The 22,778-nt window shown below is 44.9% G+C and overlaps 2 protein-coding genes across 11 annotated transcripts in view; one reads left to right on the forward strand and one right to left on the reverse strand.

The window, feature by feature from the left end:
- Positions 1-2,740, reverse strand: part of Fam114a2 (family with sequence similarity 114 member A2) — a 34,079-nt gene extending 31,339 nt beyond the window's left edge. For 5 of the 10 annotated variants that reach the window (XR_013041661.1, XM_076542381.1, XM_076542380.1 and 2 more), the window contains exon 1: positions 2,175-2,242. Coding sequence is in view for 4 of the 10 variants with exons in the window: in XM_076542381.1 (XP_076398496.1) it covers positions 2,175-2,181 (7 nt within the window). In the remaining 6 variants the exon portion in view is untranslated. Of the gene's footprint in view, positions 1-2,174; positions 2,243-2,626 lie in introns of those variants that run through there. The other 5 variants (XR_013041662.1, XM_076542382.1, XM_042284024.2 and 2 more) reach the window with 3 other exon arrangements.
- Positions 2,369-20,641, forward strand: Mfap3 (microfibril associated protein 3). The gene is made up of 3 exons (XM_006984895.4): positions 2,369-2,796; positions 13,332-13,772; positions 16,424-20,641. The coding sequence occupies exons 2-3, from the start codon at positions 13,499-13,501 to the stop codon at positions 17,194-17,196; spliced, it is 1,047 nt and encodes a 348-aa protein (XP_006984957.1). The 5' UTR covers positions 2,369-2,796; positions 13,332-13,498; the 3' UTR covers positions 17,197-20,641.
- Positions 20,642-22,778: the final 2,137 nt, after the last annotated feature.

Raw genomic sequence — 22,778 nt, forward strand, 5'->3', positions numbered from 1 at the left:
AAATCAGCTTTCTATTTTTTAATATTCTTTGTAAACATTCCAAACACTGTTTGGTAGTTAGACCATCTGATGTAACTAAAGCATAATTGAATTCCACTTTTTATTTCATTTCTTCTGCTGTGCTTGTATCAAACCCGGGACCTCATGCATGCTAAGGAAGAGCTCTACCACCTAAATATATCCACTGGCCTCTCGGGTCAGCTTTGGAATAGCAATCTTACCTAATTCAGTTCCTCCTGAAAGTACAGCTCTTTGGCAATTAAAACCAACATGTCACTGGTACTTCCACTAAGAGAAATACCAGTTCCTAGAATAAGCAGTTATCACCAAGGAACACACTTACACAACACACATACACCAGGTATGCTAACAAACATTTTATTCAGGCATGTACTAAGTGCAGGATAAATCCAACTCATGCTATCATGCTTCTAATGCACTAAAAAAGAAATTAACAAGGAAGGCACATGGGCTATAGCACAATAATTGAAGCACATAAAAAAAAAAAAATCTCAGTGGGGCATGCCTTTAATCCCAGTACTTGGGAGGCAGAGGCAGGCAGACCTCTGAGAATTCAAGGCCAGCCTGGTCTACACAGTGAATTTTAGGATGGACAGAAATAAATAATGAGACCCTGTCTTAAACACACACGCAACAAAACTTAAGGAACAGAGAAGACATCTTAAGCTCAGGGAACGATTCATAAAGTGCACCTAAAATAAGCCTAGAGTAGTGGTCACAAACTGGAAATGTGTTAGCTAACTACAGCTTATAGATGTTTTTACCTGGCCTACACTGTTTAAACATTTTTTTTAATTAGTTACTACCATTTAAAGTTCCATCTTCCATAGGAAAAAAAAATAGGAAGTTTCTAACTCCCCTTGTAAAAGTGAGACATAAGGCAAGAGGGGCCACGTGACTAGGCGATAACTATCTGGTGCCGATGGCTGTTGAGGCCTTTTGGATGAGAATGGTATCCTCTCATACTCTACTATCTCTACTATCTCCAAATTTATATTACTCATTTATAGTAATCTGATTAGACCCTGTACACATTTGTGTTCACAACATCTGCCTTCAGGATGCTTAAGATAGTGACAAAAGAAAATGCCAATGAAAGAATTCGAGGGTGTGATGGTCAATCTCAATCGCCAAACTGATAAACTTTAGAACCACCGAAGAGTCCTCTGGGCACATCTGTGGGGATTATCTTGATGAGGTTAACACTTTGAGTGGTACAATTTCACAGGCTGGGGTCCTGAACTGTATAAAAAGGAGAAAGAGAGCTGATCACAAGCATTCACTGCTCTCTGCTTCTTGACCGTGGATGCAATATGGCCAGCTTCCTATGTGACCTTCTTGCCACTATGGCCAAGAGAACTGTGACTCAGGGTAAGACCGCCCTTTCTTGTTTTTGTCTGGGAATTTTACCACAGTAACAGGAAAGCAACTAAAACAAAGGGTATGAAAACAACACAGAGAAAGGTCAGTGATCCACGATATGGTCACCTCGAGTAATGACTATATTAGGGAAGAAGCAAAGGGAGGCACAAAGCTAGAAAGGTGGATTAAGACAACAACACACTGTGTTACCTAAACTTTGTGGGCACATGGTATGCCTGTATTCAACAAGCCCAAAATTCACGGAGAAGAATACATATAAAAGTAACAATTGCCGTGCAAACCAACTCAGAAAAAGAAAAAAAAAACTCGTTTAGTCATTCATGGCAAACATCTTTTGCATTCCCACTATGTAGCCAGCCCTGGAGACAGAGAAGAAATGCAAGGCAATTTCTGCCTCACTCGGTCCAAAGGCTGATCTAATAAGAAGACACTGACATACTGCACAAAGTTCAAAAGGTGTTCTTGCAGATGTATTTAAAAAAAAAAAAAATGTACCTTTTAAAACTACCTTTTCTTTTTTCTCTAGGTTTCACATATGGTAGATGTGCTATATGTAAGCAAATACACGTGTTGCAAAAACTCACTTAATTTTATGAAACTAGGACATTCCAAATGAGTAAACGCCGGTTGCCCCTATTCTTTCACTTGCACAACAAAGATTTTAATAAGCATCACGAACGTGCCAGGCGTTTAGGCTGGACCAGACGACAAGATTTCGTGTGTAGTTTTGACCGCCTCCACCGTCCCAGTAAACAGAACTAAACACATACCAGACATACGGAATTGTACTATTTAATGTTTTCCGGGTATTCTGTGGTCCATGTGTTTTTTTTTTTCCTGGTTGGAAGAGAAAGACCCAGATGACTGGAGAGGTCGAAGGAGGCGCCTCGCGGTCCAGACGTAAACACACTCACTGCACACGCGTCCCCGTCGCCTTACCCAGAGGCGGCGCGGCTGGCACCTTGGAGTAGCAAGAAGCCGGGCCCGGGGGCAGCACTGCAGCCCGTCCGCGCCACGGGGAGTCCGGGCAGCGGGCAGCTGCGGCTCCCGAGCTAACGAGGCCAGTCTCCGGTCTCCGCACCGCCGCACACAGGTCCCACCCCACTCCCAGGCTGGAGGTAAACAAGCTCCTCACCCCTCAGTCTGACGAAAACCCCAAACACCGCCGGAAGCGCAGCAGCCGTGCTGCGACCCCAGCCACCCCAGCCCTCGCCGCCCTCACCCGGAAAAGCCGCAGTGCCGACGCCGCCCCTCACCGCGGCTACCGCCGCCCCGCTCGCCGCTCCGACGATCACGGAAGTATTCCTGACCTCCGCACGGAGGCGGGGTCGTCTTCGAGGAGTGCTTCCGGGTCAAGCATCCGCTGGGGCGGAAGGAGCTGAGTCCGGCGAGGTGAGTGAGTACTCGGCTCAGGTAGCTCCCTGAGAGCTAGGGATGCTTGGGGCTGGGCGCGGAGGCTGCAGGGGTGTCCGCCCTCCGTGAAGGACTGGTGTGGGTGTGGGGGTTCCGCCATGAAGTATTTACAGAGCACTGGAGAGGGCCAGCGACGCCCACACCGGGGAACCCGTGAAGACCCTGCTCTCGGCTCACTGCCGAGGTGGTAGGGGAAGGGAGACCACAAAACGTCGAGACAGCGGTGTCTGAGATGGTAGCTGAGTGCTTTCTCGAAGTTGAAATGAGGTAGTAGAATGGACCCGAGTGAGGAAGTGAAAAGGAGGAAGCCTCCTGCCGATCTGGAGTAGGAGTAGAGCTTTGCAGGAGGAGAGACTGGCCGAGGGCGACAGCGCGCAGGGAGTCGGGGAGAATAGACGCCTGGGCACCGAGTCGGTGTCGGGTCAGTGGCGAGGACTCTGACTTTTCCTTTGGAACTCGGTGGGAAGTAATTAAAGGCTTCTAAGCAGGAGAGTGACGTGCTTTTGATTTATAATTGTAGGGTTTATAATGCGTCGCTTCATTTGCCCCTGAGCAGTTTGAATGCACAAAACGCCGACTGACAGAACCAGGAAGAAGGCATTAAACGCATTTTTGTAAAAATGGGGACAACCTGAAGCCCAGGGAGGCAAAGACTTGATTTCAAGTGTCCAGATCTCGTGCTGCTGTGTGGCTCAGTGGTAGAGCGTTTACCAATCGTGTGCAAGGGCCTGGGTTTGATCCCTAGCATCTAAAAACAAACAAAGGTTCCAGTTTCCTCCTTCTCGTCAATCCCTTATATCAGTGTCCAGATGCAGTTACCACTTCCTAAAACCCTTCAACGATCTTCCCTTATTTTCGATGAGAATCCTTTAAATTTTGGTACATTGGTGTTACCTGGGACCTTACTAAATGCCTGTTCCTTTCAAGTCGGATTGCAAGTTAAGGCTAGCCTTGGCTACGTTGTGAATTCTCTGAGCCAGCCAGAGCTAAATAACCAGATCCTATCTCAAACAAAAGTGCCTGGTCAACAGATAAACTAAAAGTATAAAATAAATTTCTTCTGGTTTTCTTTTGTGAAGGAAAATGTATAGAATAGGGGTGTATCTTGGTCAGCTGGTAACTGTCTTGTCTTTTACACATTGCCATTACTAATATAGCAACAATTGTGACATTTTTTGGGTCTTGGGAGCCCATTGCACTTAAACTTATCAAGAATTTCAAAAGGTTTTGTTTATGTACATTACAACTACCAGTAGTTTCCATTTAAGACATTAAAATCACTCTCAAAGAAATAACTTATTTTAAAATAGTAAGCTCATTACGTGATAACTGACATTTCCTTAAAGAATATTTTCCAGTGGGAAATGCTGGCAACGTGTCTGTAATTCCAGTACTTGGGAAATGGAACTACAGGCAGGAGGAGGACTTTAAGTTTATCTTGGGGTGCAAATTTGAGGCCAGTCTGGACTATGTGAGACATTTTCTCAAAAACAACAAAAAGACAATTTCTCTAATGCTTGGCTTCCTAGAATACAGCTAGGTTCCGTTTCTCCTATGTTCTCTTGAAGTATGAATATCATTGTGTAACCTTCAGAAAAATTTCATCACATGTGAGCAGAGACATGAAACTGTTTCAGGGATACCCAGGACTCCCTGTTCCACACGTGGGAATTGCTGAATTACAGTATTGTCATGACAGTTAACAGAAATGTAAGCTTGATTTGTAAATCAGCACAGCTATAATGTGCATCCGAGAGAGGCCAGAACTCTACATCTTTAACAAGCACCGCAGATTAATCTGGTATTTTCTCAAAGTTGAGTTTGCAAAGCCATTTATAGATCAAATTCTCTGGAGTGTTGTTCCTGAAGAAAAAAAGCCAACAACAACAAAAAGCTGTTTCCTTCTCTTAAGATCTCTTTATAAACAGTTTCCAGAGCCTGAGAATGGAAACTAGTTGCAAGTTTTTGAATGGGACACCTTTCCTCCTCCCAGACTGATGCTCATCTGAACTCCAGATATTGCACCCTTCCCCAGGAAGTGGCCTTCTGTCAAAGGCTGAGGTTTTTCAGATGGGCTTCTGTGAGATAACTGAAGGGAAACTGATGAGTCTTACTGAAGTTTAACTTTCAGGGTGCTAGAACCTTGAGCAAGCAAAGAAACCCCAAATAAGTGGGCTGTGGTGGTATACACCTTTAATCCCAGCACTCGGGAGGCAGAGCCAGGCGGATCTCTGTCAATTCAAGGCCAGCCTGGTCTACAGAGTGAGTTCCAGGACAGGCTCCAAAGCTACACAGAGAAACCCTGTCTCAAGGCAGGGAGAGTGTGGGAAAGTAGGTCTCCTGACTAACAGGAGATGAGAATTGCAAGTAGAATCTTCATGGAGAGGTGTTGCTGGGGAAGGGAATTGATGAACAAAAGAGCAACTAGAAGCCGAACATTAAGTTGAAAACTATGTAGAGACAGTAGAGAGTAAGACACACACACAACTAAAGCTTGTCGGCTAGGAACACTGTACGACTTTAGGCAAAGAAAGGGATGATGATGTAATCAGGCTCCAGATACAGGAACTAAGCATCCTAGAACACATCTGAGTAAGTAACAGAGGAGCAGGTAAAGATTGTACCAAGTTATAAGCATGCATACTGGTGCATGTGTGCACTGCTGCCTACATCCTCCACTCCTGGAGAGGGAGAGCTGCTAGCTGGAGTGTGAAGCTTAGCTCTGGGGTAGGGAAAAGTCCCCTACTAGATTTTGTCCTTCTTTGAAAGACAGTGTTTGGGTATAGCACAAGGAGCTAGATTGGGCTGAGAGTGTGGTACCCAGATGAGATAAAAGGACTATGATTTGGGTAGATACAATTGACCTAACTGGAAAATATCTAAAACATATAATAATAACAACAGCATGTATTGCTGTGGATATGTTCTGTATGCTGTGAATGTGTTGCTCTGATTGGTTGATAAATAAAATGCTGATTGGCCAGTAGCCAGGCAGGAAGTATAGGTGGGACAAAGAGAGGGGAATTCTGGGAAGTGGAAGGCTGAATCAGGAGACGCTGCCAGCCACCACCACCGTGAGAAGTAAGATGTAAAGTACCAATAAGCCACAAGCCACGTGGCAACTTATAGATTAATAGAAATGGGTTAATTTAAGATATAAGAACTAGATAGCAAGAAGCCTGAGCCATTAGGCCAAACAGTTTAAATAATATAAGCATCTGTGTGTTTATTTCGGTATGAGTGGCTGCAGGATGAGCAGGTGAGAGATGTTTGTCTTGACCACAGGCCAGGCAGGACTGGAGATTACTCCAGCTACAATGTATTTATAATGTTCCCACAGTCATGCTTCCAGACAATCCAAGATCATTACTGTTAATAACCTCATTCAATAGATGTGAAAACAGAGGCTTTTCCAGCCTGGGCTTCACCCAGAACAAGGACTGAGTACTTGTAACTCCAGAACCCATTCTTCTAACCTCTAAACTACATAATCCTCGAATTTTGGTGTTGCAAAACTGGAAGGATTGTATAGATACCCTCGAAGCTATGTGTATGTTGGACAAGTAGGTCTGGGGTTACCATGAGGGGTTGTAACTACTGAGTTAAAGATACGGTGAGGTTGGCCGCCTTTAATCCCAGCACTTGGGAGGTAGAGCCAGACGGATCTCTGTGAGTTCAAGGTCAGCCTGGTCTACAGAGCAAGATCCAGGACAGGCACCAAAACTACAGAGAAACCCTGTCTCGAGAGAGAGAGAGAGAGAGAGAGAGAGAGAGAGAGAGAGAGAGAGAGAGAGAGAGAGAGAGAGAGAGAGAGAGAGAGAGAAAGAAGAAGAAGAAGAAGAAGAAGAAGAAGAAGAAGAAGAAGAAGAAGAAGAAGAAGAAGAAGAAGAAGAAGAAGAAGAAGGGAGGGGAGGGGGGAGGAGAAGAGAAGAAAAGAAAAGAAAAGAGAAAGAAAGGTACAGTGAGGTCTTTCTCAGTTTCAGACTACAGAGGGAAGAAAATGGGGTGGAGAGGTCCTGAATCTAAGCCTGCCATCCACTGGCAGTCACTGGCAGTCACTGTTATGGCAAAAAGGATCAAAGTCAGAATGATGCTGGTATTTAAACAAAGCTCCAAAAAGGATGAATACAGACGATGTTCTCACTGTGCCAGAAAATATGTTGACGTTTAAGTTGAAATTGCCCCATGTCTGGAGGTGAGGTGGTGGGCTCCAGGATATGACTGGAAATATAGACTAGAAACGTTTAAGTAAATGGGCCCTCAAAATGATGACCTCTGTTCAAATAACTGTAACTTTAAATATGTGTGTGTATGTGTGCATATGTAGATATATAGATATAGTTAGTGTGTGTGTGGGAACAGGCAGTGTGTGTGCCGTGGTACATGTGTAGAGGTCAGCTGACAAATGTGTAGAGTCAGTTCTCCCCATCTTTCTGTGGGTCCTTCAGGCTTACTTAACGGGTGTCTTTACCCACTGGGCCATCTCTTTGGCCCCAGAACTAACGTTGAATGTCACAGATCCCCACGGCAACACCGGCAGTAAGCAGCACAACTGTGTTTGCTCTTTGCGGTGGATGGAGGGAACGTGCAAGCTGCTCTCCATTTGCTTTTCTCCTCGCCAGCGCAGAATGCCACTTTGTCAACTGTGTGGCAGTTTGTGGGAGCGCCTCCACTTTGCACATGTGACTGAAGGCAGAGCAGAGCGGATACGCTGTAAATACAGCAAGGAGCAGTTAATTATGGAGAATGAGACATTAGTATCCTGCTGTAATTGGAGTGAAAAACATTGCCATCTGGGCATCAGTGTTCTCCCCCTTGACTTATCCCAGAATGATTTCTGCAAACGGCGCTTTGCTCAGCCAACTTAATACTGAGGCCCGGAACGGAAGTCAGCCACATTGCTTCCCTGTTTGCTTCTGTTGCGAGTCGGAGCCGAATGGAAATATTTCTTCACTCAAAGTTGGCAGGAACAGCAGCCGAGCAGTCTGCTATGACAGGAAGGCTCTTCTCTTCCCAACTTTTAAAATAATAGTCAATATTCAGAATGGTTGTCTAGGGAAAAATCATCCACATTTCTGCTGCTTCATGATCCTAACATGTCAGCTGCTGCACTGAGAATACCAGGCATGGTGTTAGAAGTGCCAGATTTAAAAGTGGGTCACACTCCTGAAATTCATGATCCCTCTTTTTTTTTTTTTTCTGGCATTCACAGCACAGTTGCACTTCCCTTGAGCACTGCTCATGCCATTGTGTGTGTGTGTGTGTGTGTGTGTGTGTGTGTGTGTGTGTGTGTGTGTAGTTAGCTGTTTCTACCCCCAGCTTCTAAACTAGTTCGTAACTCCCTGAGTGTGTGGGACAGTCTGACTCACCTGAGGAGCGCTTGAAGCGTTGGCCACTCCACGTTCTGTGGGATGGGTTCCTGCTTTAATTGAGGTAAAGTCAGGCTACGAGCTGAGCGGTGACAGTTGCTAACCTCCGTCACCACTGCTGATGAAGAGGGAATGGTCACTGGGTGACGTTTTGGTGTCAGGTAGCAGAGACCACTGAAGCTGACGTAAGCCTTCATGTGAGGAGTAGGCCGTGAGTGTGTGACCCCTCCCCCCCTTCTGCTGTCACCTTGGACTTTGGCCACTGTTGTCACAACTGCTCCGCATCTCCCACCGGCAGGGGCTGCTGTTTCTTCACGGCTGATATCAGAAGGCCTTCGTGTTCAGGCTGCCTATGACTGGTCTGAAGTGGCTGGTGCGGACTGGACACTCAAGACTGTTGTCAGATCTGGTTTCTCCTGGCGTGAAGTCAGGTTCAGGCTGATGTGCTCCCTTTGGCATAGGACCAGCTTCAGGGTGGCTGTCGTGTCTCTCTAGACCCTGTTTTGGGGGGTTTGTGAACCCCCAGCCCACACAATGGCTGTGTCAGTACACAGCAAAGACTGCAGAGGTGAGCCACAGGGCACTTCGCTCAAAACACCCCCGGTGCGGTGGTTCTCAACCCTCCTAATGCTTTGACCTTTGATACAACTCCTCATGATGTGGCGACCCCCAACCATAAAACTGTTTTTGTTGCCCTTCATAACTGTAATTTTGCTACTGTTATGAATCATAATGTAACTGTCTGGTAGGCAGGATGTCTGGTATTCAACGTCTGTGAGAGGGACATTGACCCCCAAAAGATGGAGACCCGCCAGCTGAGAAGTGCTGCCATACTATAAAGAGAATAATTGGAGATAGGTGTTAACAGAGATCACCTGATGACCACAGCTGTGCTTCTGTTCATTTTCCAAGGCTTACTCTTTCTCCTACCTAACCCTTTCCCCATTTGCTTCCTTGTTTGCAAGGTACGCCTTAATGATTTGTAGTTTTAGTTTTGAGTAAAATCAAATAAAGATGTTTATTTCTTTAAGGAAAAAAAAAAGTCATTGGTACCAAGCAGTTCTTTAGGAGCCAAAGCAGCATGTGCGAGCCTCTTTCTCCACCTTCTCCTTTATCTCCTCATAGCTCACTCTCCTCTTCATCCCTCTTGTCTTGTCCCGCAGTTTTCCATTGTAGGTAGGCTGAACCAAACTGTCTCAACCCCCTGAATGCCTGCCCTTCTCAAATGGCCCTAAATGTCTCCATCTAAATCCCAAGAACAAAGGTTTGAATTAGCTTACTTAACTAAAGGATTGACCCAGGCAAATACAGGCAAGGCTTGAAAAGGGACCCACAGGGTACATGGATTATAAGGAAGCTTGCCTGCCACAAGTGCAGGGCCCAGGTAATGTGACATGTACTGCCTGCTTTTGACTCATGTTATTGCAGATTACTGATTTGTGGTGAGACCATAAGTAAGTGATGTTTTGAACTGAAAGTTGACATTTCAACAGTGCCTCCCCACCCCTGATTATTATATAGTTGTGGGGTATTCTGAGTAAAGGTGCCTAATGGTGTAACTGTTTGATGGTGTGCATGTAAGCACCTCTAAGGAACCATCAGCAGCAGTAACTACGTGTATTTAGTGAGTGTTGCTGCCAGGCTGTTTTACATGAATTGCTCTAGTTGTCACTCTCCTGCAAGAATAGGTACTAGTGTTTTCCCTACTTTAAAGACGAGAGGACAAGACAGAGACTTAAGTCCTTTGTAAAAACTACAGGGCTGGTTAGAGTCCAGGCCTGAATGCCTGGATACCTACCAGGAAATCAGGCTCAAGTCTGCACTCTGCACCTCTGCCACCCTGGCTTTACCAGATTGCAGGCATCAGTTGTACCAGTGCAGAGGAAGCCAGAGCCAGGATGGAATGTGACAGCTCAGCTGTGCGTAGGAAGTGTTCCAGCAGTCTAGAGCACCATTAGCAGGGCTGTCGGAGAGGAAAGGAGCTGTTGGTGCTGCCTGATGGCAGTCCAGGGACCCTTGCCTCAGAATTACCAGCATGTTAACCTAAGCCCAGATCAGATCTGTATATTTAACAGCTCTCTGAGTGTTGATAATACTTAGATGGGTTTGAATTCTTGAATTTGGTGATTTTTTTTTTTACTTCCACATTTTTCCTCTAGTACCAGGTAATGAAGAAGTTGCAAGTCCCTTTTAAAAATGCCTCTACACTTAAAAATAAAAACAATGCAGCTGGGTGCTGATGGCACACGTCTTTAATCCCAGCACTTGGGAAGCAGAAGCAGGTGGATCTCTGTGAGTTCGAGGCCAGCCTGGTCTACAGAGCAAGTTCTGGAACAGCCAATGCTGTTACACAAAGAAACACAGTCTCAGAAGAAAAAAAAAAAAAACATAGTGTTACCCATTCTAGAGGTACTGCCACCTGCTTCAAGCTCAGAGATAGACACCCACCATGTTTATAGGGAAAACAAAATCCAAACCAAGAAGCTCTTCACGCTCTAGTCTGTACCAGTTCTGCTTCACCTCCTACCCTGGCACCTCCTTCCTCTCTACCAGCACTGAGCTTCAGCATGGAGACCCACATTCTCATCTATTCACATTTCTATTGAGCACATACTAGGTGCCAGCCTGTCGGAGGACATAGATTGTGCTTGATGCTACCCAAGGGGGAAATGCAGGAGGACCCAGAATGTGGGGCTGCACTCACTACAAAAAGCCTCCCCAAGAGGATAACCAATGCAGCAGATCTGAGGGATGGGAAGATCAAGAATGGAACTTCTCAGGTAGAAGGCCAGGGCACAGGCAAAGAGCAGAGGGGTTACTGGTCAAGAGGTGTCCAGGAAAGAGCCACAAGCTATAATGACAGGTATATCTCATGACCAAACTTGGGAGCCAGAGAATGCTGGATCCTGATTCTAAAGGGAAGGAGACTGGGTTGGATTTTTGGTTCTGTCTTGAAATCATGGATTGACTCGGGGATTGTAATGACTGGAGTAAGTGAAAGATCCTTGTTCAACAAGAATCAATGGTCAAAGAATGGAGTAGTCGAGAGACATGGCTCACTTGTGGAATGGGCATTGACTGCAGGATGAGGGCAGCCAGAGAACACAGCATGGGAACAGACCTTCCTTTGACACACAGCAGCATTGGGCAATGACTGGCCTCGTGAGGACGGCTGAGCCAGCAGTCCTCATAGCACAAGGCTACAGAGATAGGGGGTATCCATCCCTGAGCCTGAAGCAGGTGGCAGTAACTCTGGAGTGAGTCACTTTTATACTCAACCATGCAGGTGATTTTATCCACAGAAGTGGTGTACAGTTTCCCTTTAAAATAAATACACAAAAAGAAAGTGAGTGGATTTAAAAGCTTTGCTCTGGTAAACAGTAAAAAGTATGGCAGTGGAGTAAATGACATTTTACAGTTTGATTTAGATAAAACTGGGGACCTCCCTGTCAAAGTCTGGGGAAACGCTTGGAACTCTCACCATGAGAACTGCTGGTAAGAAGAAGGACAAAGTCTTGGCTGTCAGTCATTGCTCATCTTCAGTGTCTAAGAGCTTGAAGCTTACACTAGCATGGAGCCTGGCTCCTGGTCCTCATCAGGAAGTGTTTGTGCCTGTCACCTGTTATTGGATCAGACGCCCATGAACTTCTGGCATCACTGTGAAGTCTAGAAATTAAGCTAAATCATTTATTAAATGCCCACGGCTGTTTCCTTCAATATCATTTTAGTAGGTTTATAGGAGGAAATGGAAGTAAACACATTTAATCTATCCTGTAGAGCCAAAGTCAGAAGTTTTTGTTTTATTCTAAATAGCCTGTCCTTAAATGTTAAAGATTGAGATTTTTTTTAATTGTCATTATTCATCCAGTCCTTCAAGAGCCTAATGAAAATTAAATGACATTTTAAAACTTGTAATTCAGACTTTAAGGGTTTAATGGCAAAATACAATGACCCATTGGTTTTCATGTTCTGTGATCAAGCAGCCTTGCTGTGAGTATAAAAGTAGATAAACGTCATCTCCAAAGCTAATTACCTTGGACTTTGACAAGAAATAAAGCATAGCCTCACCACGTATTTATAGGGGTGCAAATTGACATTTTCCTTGCAAGCTAGTGATTTTAAATGGGGAATCAAATTAGCAAGAAGAAAATCATAAACACCTGGACTCAGGCTAGACTTTTATTTTGCTTTTTAGTTGTAGTTTATTCTTCTCCAAACCTAATAGTCTTTCCTTATAGTTGTATATCGTTTCTACCAACTACACACTTAAGGTGTCAATTTTGTTAGACTTCAGTCTAAAAATTTGTTAATTGTACATACCATTAAATATACTGTTATATCTCTTAATTGTAAAGAATATGCTAATTTTTGTATGACATTCTGAGAGGGAGATGTATGGACTTACAAGTCAGTATCTCTGTTCATGTAGGTCACACAGGGGTTGTGGGTTTTTTTTTTTGGGTTTTTTTTTGTTTTGTTTTGTTTTTTGTTTTGTTTGTTTGTTTGTTTGTTTGTTTTTTTCAAGACAGGGTTTCTCTGTGTAGTTTTGGTGCCTGTCCTGAATCTCACTCTGACACAGGTTTTTGTTTCTGCTTTTTCCTAACAAAACCAGATTCTACCTCATATGTCCCTGAGGTATTTGTTTAATCTGCATATGTAGTTGGACTACCCAGCTTCTGATCTTCATGGTAAAGAACAAGGCATATCAGTTGCTTTACATACTGATATAGCATATGGTTGTGGTGCAGGTTGAAATAAAAGATGGTTAAACTGTATTTCAGCTCTCCATTGGCTCCCAGTTGCATAGAAATTGTCCAAGTTAAATGGAAGCTCAGCATTTAGATCCAGAAGCATCCTTAGAGCATCTCTCATCCTTCCCTTCAGTGAGCAGATGAGAAAATGGAAGCCAAGAGAGAGAAAGCTGATGCTTGCCAAGATGGGGGAGCTGGCAGTGAGGTTTGGCTGGCATCTAAGTCTGCTGAGTCCCAGCTCAGCACTCTTCTCCATCTCTCTGAGGTGGTATCTAATCATCCCTGATGTCAGCACCAGTTCCTTCATTGGCTTCTTGTCTATTCATTTCTGGGGCATGCAGTTTTACCCCATGATGAGTCTCGGTTGGGTAAACATTATGTGGCTTTCTTCTAGGCTGGCCTCCACACGTCTCATCCTTTGAATAGTGAAAGCCTCGGAACACTGTTGGACCACTTCTTTGGAAAACTCTTCTATCAGCAGCAAGTCATTCACTGCGATCCTGTTGAGCATAGCCACATTTGAGTTTTCCAAGTCTAAAGAAGACTGTCTTTGCTTTTCCCATGAAGCTGAATCATTGTCTGTCCATCTTAGTGGTGGTCACTCTTGTGCCAGCTGCTCTGGTTCTGGAAGATGTGGCCCCACTGGGAGCAAATCAGAGTTCTTACAATGTATCATTTCTCCCGAGCTTTGAACTCTCAGCAGGTTCCTACTCTGGTGATGATGTCATCATAGCCAAAGAGGGAACAAATGTTTCCCTGGAGTGTCTTCTCACGATGGATCAGTATGGAGATGTCCACTGGTACAACTCGAAAGGACGGCAGCTACATGGCAGAGGTAATCCTATAAAAGTGTGGTCAGCCAGGTGACTCAACCCAGCTTTAGGGGGTTATGATATACTGAGCAAGAATTCTCCAAGATATGTGTCAAGGGAACTAGCTTCAAAGGGGGTCAAGGATACAGTTCAGTGGTTAAGCACTTTCCTAAAATGCACAAAGCCCTGGGTTTGATCCCTAGCATGGGGGGTAGGGATAGAGGTGGGGTGGTTAGGGCCTGAAGTATTAAACATATCAAAAAGAACAAAGTAATTATAATTATTTAACAAAAAGAGGATAGGTATAAATTTAAAAGATAATCATGTGACAGTAAGCTGCTTTCCTGCCTATTGAGTTTTCTTTTACTTATTTCTGTGTTCGTTTATTTTGTATTGGGCAAAGTATTATAGTTCAGGTTCACCAGGACCTCTATAGCCAAGAATGACTTTGAACTCCAGATCATCCTGCCTCCAGCTTCCAGGTGCTGGGATTATTGGCATGCACCACTGTGCCCACATTCAGCTTTTTTTTTTTTTTTTTTCTTAATTTGCTTGAAAACAAAGTTTCTCTTATCTCTATTTCTGTCATAAGAATTACACAGTGATGTGTCATCAAGATGGCTCAGTGAGTAAAGGTACTTGCCATCAAGCCTGGCAACTTTGTACCCACATGGTAGAGATAGCAGCTGACTTCCACAGGTTGGCTTCTGATGTCCACACATACACTGGTGTGTGGACCCATACATACACATACACACACACATATAATTTAAAAAAGAACTGTACTCTGATAATTCAGTCCAAGTTTACTTTTCATTGGGCTTTTATTTTATTCTTCTTTGTGTGATTTGTTTGATGCACATCTTAATTTAGACTAGTTCTTTACTAGTGTTCTGTTAGATCTTTGAGGGAGGTGCCTCAATGGTTAAGAGCACTGGCTGCTCTCCCAGAGGACCCAAGCATCCATTTGGCAGCTCACAACTGTCTGTAACTCCAGTTTGAGGGAACCAGATGCTCTTTGGCATCTACAGTCATGAGGCATGCATGTGGTACATAGACATATATGCAGGCAAAACATGTATATACATAAAATAATAATAAATCATTAAAACAAAACAAAATAAATGATCAAACCAGGTGGTAGTGGTATATACCCTTAATCCCAGCACTCAGGAGGCAGAGGCAGGCAGATCTCTTGAGTTCAAGGCCAGTCTGGTCTACAGAGTGAGTTCCAGGACAGCCAGGGTTACACAGAAACCCTGTCTCAAAAAAACAAAAAGGAAGATCTTTGTGATAAATACTTGAGTTACAAAGTACCTCAAAGAGAAGTTAGCATGAAAGCCAAAATGAAGAAGTTCTAGGATCCCCATAAGCTAACCTTTCAGGAAACACTCTTAAACATAAAAGGTATTCATTCTTCATGTTGAGTTAAAGCAGAAGAGACAGGTGCTTTTCCCTTCTCAAGGACCCATTCCTAAGCAATGGAGTGTGTCTCGGTGCTAAGTCCTTTCCTAGCAAACACAGGTTGGATCTCCAGCACCACACACTAAAAGGCTAGTTGCCTTAGTCTCTTTCCAGTTGCTGTAGTAGAATACCCTGACAAAGGGGACTTAGGAAGAAGGGTTTGTTACAGCTCAACATTCCAGGTTGTAATCTGTCATTGCAGGGAAGCCAGGGGAGTAACTCAAAACAGTTGGTTGTCTTACATCCATAGTCAAGAAGCAGAGGGCAGCAAAAACATGCTGCTGCTCAGCTCAAAGGTCATCAGGCTTGGTGAGGAGTGCCTTTACCCACTGAATTCTCTCTCCAGCCCCATGCCAGGTCCTTTTCTACAAATAACTTTGGGACCTTGTCATGAGTTCATGATGAAAAGTAAACAACATTTCAATAAAGATAAAAGTACATAGCCCATCACCCCATAAATAAACATATCTATGCTTCTGAGATATGTCCATCTTGTGTATGAAAAGGTATAAGTAGCAATATGGTGTAGACTCAAACACGTGGATGAGGATGTCTTTGAAAGATTGGTCTTTTGAATCTATGTGGATGCTTGTTGTCTGGCTGTGAGAAGGAAATGCTGGCCTTAGATGGTCAGGAAGTTCAATTTTCATTGCTTGTTTTATGCTGATAGAATCCTAATCACACATGGAAGTCTGCTTTTCTTTCTTTCTTCCTTTCTTTCTAGTTTTTAGCATTATTGAAACAGTGGAGCCTAGGTAGTTGGAAGTTTTCTTGTGTCCTGCCCAGTCCTGCAGCTCAGTCCCAAGTAAACACACAGAGGCTTATGTTAATTACAAACTGTATGGCCCATAGCTCAGGCTTCTTGCTAACCAGCTTTTACATCTTAACTCAACCCATTCCTATTAATCTATGTTTTGCCACGTGGCTTCATGATATTACCTGTTCTCTCACATCTTGCTTCTCCTGGCAGCGACTTGCAGCATCTTCTGACTCTGCCTTTCTCCTCCCTCTGTCCCTCTTGGATCTCCTGCCTGGCACCATTCTGCCCTGCCATGGCCAGTGCAGGGAGCAACACATATTCACAGCATATGGAAAGACACCCCACAACAAGCCTAACTGACAAGTTACAATAGTTTGATGAAAAGGCGAATATTAGCAAGGCAGTTGGTCTTCTCTGTAATTTTTTTCCCATTTCTGTTGGATTTATTAGGTGGAAAATGGTTGGTTTCCGATAGCTTCCTAAATATCACCAATGTCGCCTTTGATGACCGAGGGCTCTATACGTGTATCGTCACCTCTCCAACTCGTGCCTCCTACTCAGTCACCCTCCGTGTGATCTTCACCTCTGGAGACATGAGTGTCTACTATATGGTTGTCTGCCTGATCGCCTTCACAATCACACTCATCCTGAATGTCACTCGGCTATGCCTGATGAGCACCCATCTCCGAAAGACTGAGAAGGCCATCAATGAGTTCTTCAGGACTGAGGGGGCTGAAAAGCTCCAGAAGGCCTTTGAGATAGCAAAGCGCATCCCCATCATCACCTCAGCCAAAACCCTGGAGCTTGCCAAGGTCACCCAGTTTAAGACCATGGAGTTTGCCCGCTACATTGAAGAACTAGCCAGAAGTGTCCCTCTCCCGCCCCTTATTCTGAACTGCCGGGCCTTTGTTGAGGAAATGTTTGAGGCTGTGCGAGTGGATGACCCCGATGACATGGGAGAGAGAATCAAGGAGAGACCTGCCTTGGATGCTCAAGGTGGCATCTATGTGATTAACCCAGAGCTGGGACGAAGTAACTCACCTGGTGGAGATTCGGATGACGGTTCTCTCAGTGAGCAAGGCCAGGAGATAGCAGTGCAGGTGTCTGTCCACCTTCAGTCAGAGACCAAAAGTATCGGGACAGATTCTCAAGACAGCAGTCACCTCAGCACATGTGATGACCCGGCAGCACCTGCTGAGGGCAGCACTCACCCCGGAGAATGAGCATGTGACCACTGACAGCTTGCCCAGTGCTCAGGAAAAGAGCTTGCTATGAGGACACAGCATTATTACAAGATGACCAGGGTCTTCCCCTGAACCTTAAGCACACCAGACCATGAATTGCCAAAGTCCTTGTGAAAAGACATTTTTCTGATAAAAGGTTGCTGAAGCGATGTGTGCTAAACGTGAAAGGCTGTTAACACAGTGAGACTTCTTTTCTGGTCACAGTTTTCCTTTGGCTCACATGTGACACACTGAAGCCCGGGTTTCCCCATCAGTGAAAGAAGGGATTTGTTGTCAGTGCGTTGTGTCTGGCCCAACACTTACCTGTAGCCCTTACGCCAGCCTTGCACTAGACCTTTGGTTCCTCTCTCGGAACTTTATTCTGCACTCCAGTTGTCTACACCAGTGCCACACACGGAGATGCTCTGCCCTGGGGCGTGAGCAGTCACATGTGCCGGCGGGACAGATCTTTTCAGTGAGGCACCGCTATGTTACACAGATGCAGAGTAAGTTGTCATTAAAAACCATTTTCACTGGGTGTGGTGGCACATGCCTTTAATCCTAGCACTTGGAGGCAGAGACAAGCAGATCCCTGAGTTCAAGGCCAATCTGGTCTATGGAGCAAGTTCCAGGACAGCTAGGGCTACACAGAGAAACCTTGTCTCAAAAAACCTAAGGGAAAAAAAGAGAAAAAAAACACTCTCCACAAGAAATGTATCCTTCTTGGGAGTACATTCTGTCTTTTTAGCTTACCAAGACCATTGAGGCTGGCCTCGATGTCCTCAAGGAAGAATGTTTTCAGTGTTTTGTGAACAAGAGCAATGTCAAGTCATCTCTGGCAAATCATAAATTTTGATACTTTTTAATAATGTCTCAGGCTTCCTCTTCTTACAAGTACTGAATTCCCAAGTGGGCTCTGTTTGGGTCCAGAACTGCAGAATCCACTTTAGAGTGAGCCCAGCAACACTCCTGCCAGCCCTCTGTGGTCCTCAACGTGGTGCTAAAGGTGATACACCTCTTCTTGTCTTGTTGAGACTCATCATTGCTGGTGTGTTTGTTCTTCAGATACATCCTTTTGAGTAAGGGCTACATTTGTATCCTTTCTAGAAGCACTTAGCTGAAATCAGATGAGATCATTGTGTTCAGTGAGTTATTAGAACAGATAATCCAGACCTGCCTGGCCAAGATTGACATGATGATTATAAATAATCTTCACATCATCTCACCTGCAGGAAGCACTTAGAGAATGTTAACATCATGGCTGTGGAGCTCAGTGCGATGCTTCACTTCATTTGGCTTCTAGTTGTGGGAGCATTGCTTGAACTAGAAGGTCCTGAGGGAAATGTGCAGAGGTGTTCATCAGAATTTAATTTAAAGTGTCAAACAAACAGGACGACAGGAAAGTCATAGTGTAACCAGTGAACTCAGTGCCTGCCGTTGTCCAGGCTTATCAGATATGATGCCTCTGCTCTGGGCAGCATGAACAAATCCGTGTGCAGTTTATCAGGTGGCATATGGATAATATGGTAATACTGCCTTTTCTATCTCTCAGGCTGTTTCCATGGAAACCTTCAGAGCCAAACAAAAGCTAACAATCATTTAACCAAAAAGCTAGCCTTGGCTCAGAGATGTGTGTTTCTTTAAGGAAAGCTGTTTTTGTACATTTGGCTGTAGAACAAGGGCTTTTGAACATATCCTAAATTAAGAACATTTTCCCTTCTTACACTGTTCTCTGGACGTATTAAAATTTTTAAGAATCTCTTCTGTGGGGTCAGTCTCCTGAATGTCCCTCAGATCTGCAGTCCCTCACCTGATAAAGCAAGGTTGGGGTCACTTCTTACAATGAAGTCTATTGCCTTACCTTAAATACTGGTTTTACACCACTTGTTCCTAAAAGGGACATTAATGTCTTGAACTTTAAGGTAGACACATTTAATGACAAGAGTTTTAGAAAATGATACTTTGCAAAAATGGAAAATACCAAAACAGATGGGTAAGCTCACATAATTCATACAGGCCACTTCACTGGAGCCTGGGCCAGTCACAGAAACATAAAACAGGCATTGGGTATGGTGGAACACGCCTGTAATGCCAGCACCTGGGAGGCAGGGCCAGGAGGACTGCAAGTTCTGAGCCAGCCTGAGCTGTCTAACAAGACCCTGTCTCTGTAAACTAACCACTGGGCATGCAGTTGGGGGAACGGACTTGATCCCACCCCCCATGATACCCCACCTGGTGTCCAAAGAGTTCCATCACCACAGGGTAGGTGAGACTCGGGAGGAGTGGCGGACTTGCAAAGCTGGTTTTCAGAGCGAAGAGGACAGTTCTGTGTCTAATCAAACCAAATGGACTGAACAGGCTCGGCTGTTTGTAAGCCCTTCACCTCAGCTGTTGTTACCAGCTGGTGTCGTTATCTTTCTGTCTGGCTGAATTTTCTAGGCTAGTCTTTTGTTTTGTTTTGTTAATGCTTTTAAGCAGCAAAATGTGTCTCAAATAAGTCTGTCACCATATTGTGAATTTTGTGTTGTCATTTAATGAACTTGAATGTCCTTACAGAATTAAACAGCGGCTTTGTAAAATAAATCTACCCAAAGTTGTGATTTCAGCATCTTCCTGTACTCTTCCACACATGCACTGTTTGAGTTGACGCCCTGTTGTGTCTAAAGCAGTTTGGTAGCCCTAGTCCTCAAAATCATGTCTATTATGCTTTAAATATTTTTTATAAATATTAATAAATAGGTCTTGCCATATTGTCCAACCTGGCTTCAAATTTATGATCCTCCAGTCTCAGCCTCCTGAATACTAGGATTACAGCATGACTGCCTTGCTGGCCTTCATCTGCCTTTGTCTCAGTATGTAGCCTAGGCTGGCCTTGAACTTGGAGCAATTCTTTTGCTAATGCCTCCCAAATGCTGAGGTTACAAGTATGTGCCACTGTGCCTGACTTTTAGGCTTGATTCTTGTCATGCCCGGTGAGTTTGTCCATTTTCTGTCCACTACACATTGATAACAACATGGAACAATTTCAAGAAAGCCCCTTCTGCTACTTTGCCTCCTTCCACAAGCTGAAGGTCAGATCCCCACCCGCATGCACTTCTTCAGTCCCCCAACCTCAGGAGCCCTTGGGCCAACGCTTTGTGTGTGCCCTGCATGTGGTTTCCCTAGAGCAGATAAGCTGGGTCCCTGACAGCCCCAGGAGGCTGCATGCTTGCTGTCTAGAACCCAGCTCAGCACACTAACCCTAACGCCAGTGATCGTAACTCTACTGTGTCCTATTTCCCAGCCACAGTCTTCTCACCTGGACAGGAACGTGACAACACTCAGCCTCATGAACACTTCTGGGTGCTTATGGTCCTGTCTCACAAAAGGAAGTGAGTGTTGTTCGATAGTACTGTGTCTCAACATTATTTTAATAAAAACTTGAATTAAAAAAGTCAGTGTTGAATGTTGTACTTTAAATGGAGTGTTTATTTGAGTCCACAGAGTAGGTTTCTTCTCATATATGATCCAGTTTGGTCTCTTTTCAGATTTATTTTGTGTCGGGGTGTTTACACACTCAAATGTCTGCAGCACAGGCATGCCTGGTGCCTGAGAAGGTCAGAAGACATTGTTAGATCCCCTGGAACTGGAGCTGTGGACGGTTGTGAGCCACTCTGTAGGTGGCTGGGAACCGAGCCTAGGTCCTCTCTAAGAGCAGCAAGTGCTCTAAACCACTTAGCCATCTCTCCAGCCTCTGAAGTCCAATCTTGATGATTGTAAATAAGAGTGTGTTTAAATGCAGTATGTTTCAACACAACATTCTAATCTGTGTGGTACCATGCGCCACACTTTGGTGGGTACCTTCCACATAGCAAACCAACAGGTAACTGTCACTCTGGACCCAAACAGCACAGCTTCCCACTTCTGAAGTGAAGCTCTCCATGACTAGGACACAGATCCAACAGCGGGTCAGCAGGACTGGTGTGTGTTCCTGCAGTATCATGTACATGCGCTTCAGTAGCCAGAGGCATTGGCTCTGGGATCAGTGTGCTGTTAGCACTGGTGACAGAACCCAGTAGAGAAAGGAAAAGGACAGAGACGGAACATACAGCTCGTTACCAAAGTGCCACAGGCTCCGTGCAGTGAAGATTCAGCCCTGACTTTCAGTGACAAAAAAACCATGATCCTGATGCCACCACTGGCTTTGCAGTCAAGGACAGGTGTATGGAATTTGATGTCGATTGTTTTAAAGAGGGGTAAATTTAAATTCAATGGAATTCCACCACACACCCCAGCATTTCTTCACCAGGCTCAACGACGCCTACTTGGTGATAGAGTCCACATGAGGATTAGCTGGAGCCACATAAGGACCATGGTTTGCTTAGCATGGTGTATGGTGCAAAGGCTGCATCAGCACAGTTAGCCATGGCCAAAGGATACACATGTCAGCCACGAGTTCCTCATACCTCTCAGAATTGCATCTGGCTATGTGCTGAGGCAACCTGGGGATGGGGGCCGACCAAAAGCAGACTGTTTCTCAAATAATTCCAGCACAGGCAGTCCAAGAATGGCACAAGGGCTCAGGCCTGCTATTGAGGACTTGACTACTAAACTCTCCATTCTTGTGTGTGGCTTTCATGGTCACAAGATGTCATATTTGGGTTCTAGAAGGAGCTCCTGAGACTCTTTTTTTTTTTTTTTTTTTTTTGTGAAAGCAGTTTATTTTGGAGATGATTCTAGAAATGCAGGGAAGTAAGACAAGAAAGAGAAGGAAGCCAATACAAGAACATTCCAGAGTGGCTTATGCTGATACTTGGTCTTCCTGGGGACCACTCACATCTAGGCCAGCAAGCTGGGATCCTGGCCCTCCAAAGATTACTAGTCACAGGCTGTTCTCAGGCTCACTCGCATCCTTTAACAGATGAATGTCGTGGGTGGAGGTGCAAGGCTGTCGGTAGGAAGTCCATGGTGACTGCCAGAACAGTGAGGGGCAGGGATCTATAGGCAGGGGGCCGGCAGCACCTGCTAACAGGACAGCCCTTCTGCTTCCAGCATGGCTCTGCACTCAGGGTAGAGAGAAGAGCAGACTGTCTAAGGGCAGAAGACAGCAGCTGGGTCTGTTGTTGTTTTAATCAAGAAAGCAATAGACTTCCTAAAGCTGTACCCATGTGCTACCCAGCAGCACCCAGAACTGGATTAGGCTTTGTTACCCACTTTGTCGTTGTGACCGAACACGGGGCAGAAGCAGCCTCAGGGAGAAAGATGTTTGGGCTCTTGTGAGGATCCAGTCCATCCTAGCAGGGAAGGCATGGAGGCAGGAGCTGGCTCGCCCGAGCAGATCATGGAAGCAGAGACATGGATGGTAGTGCCAAGCTGGCTTTCTCCTTTTCCCTCTTTATCCCATCCAAGCCCCCAGCCTATGAGATAGATGGTGTCACCACATCATCTGACTGCCAGTCCGTTAATCCTCTCTGGAGACACTATTACAGAGGTCTGCCTCACCAGTCTGGGTGATAATAAATGACAAGGTTAACTAACTCTCACAAGTTAACTCTTACCACTGCAGCCATAAGTCTGAGAGGAGGCCAGCAGGATTGCCCAGT

This window comes from Peromyscus maniculatus, chromosome 8 (genome assembly GCF_049852395.1).
Source record: "Peromyscus maniculatus bairdii isolate BWxNUB_F1_BW_parent chromosome 8, HU_Pman_BW_mat_3.1, whole genome shotgun sequence".
In the NCBI taxonomy this organism is placed as follows: Eukaryota; Metazoa; Chordata; class Mammalia; order Rodentia; family Cricetidae; genus Peromyscus; species Peromyscus maniculatus.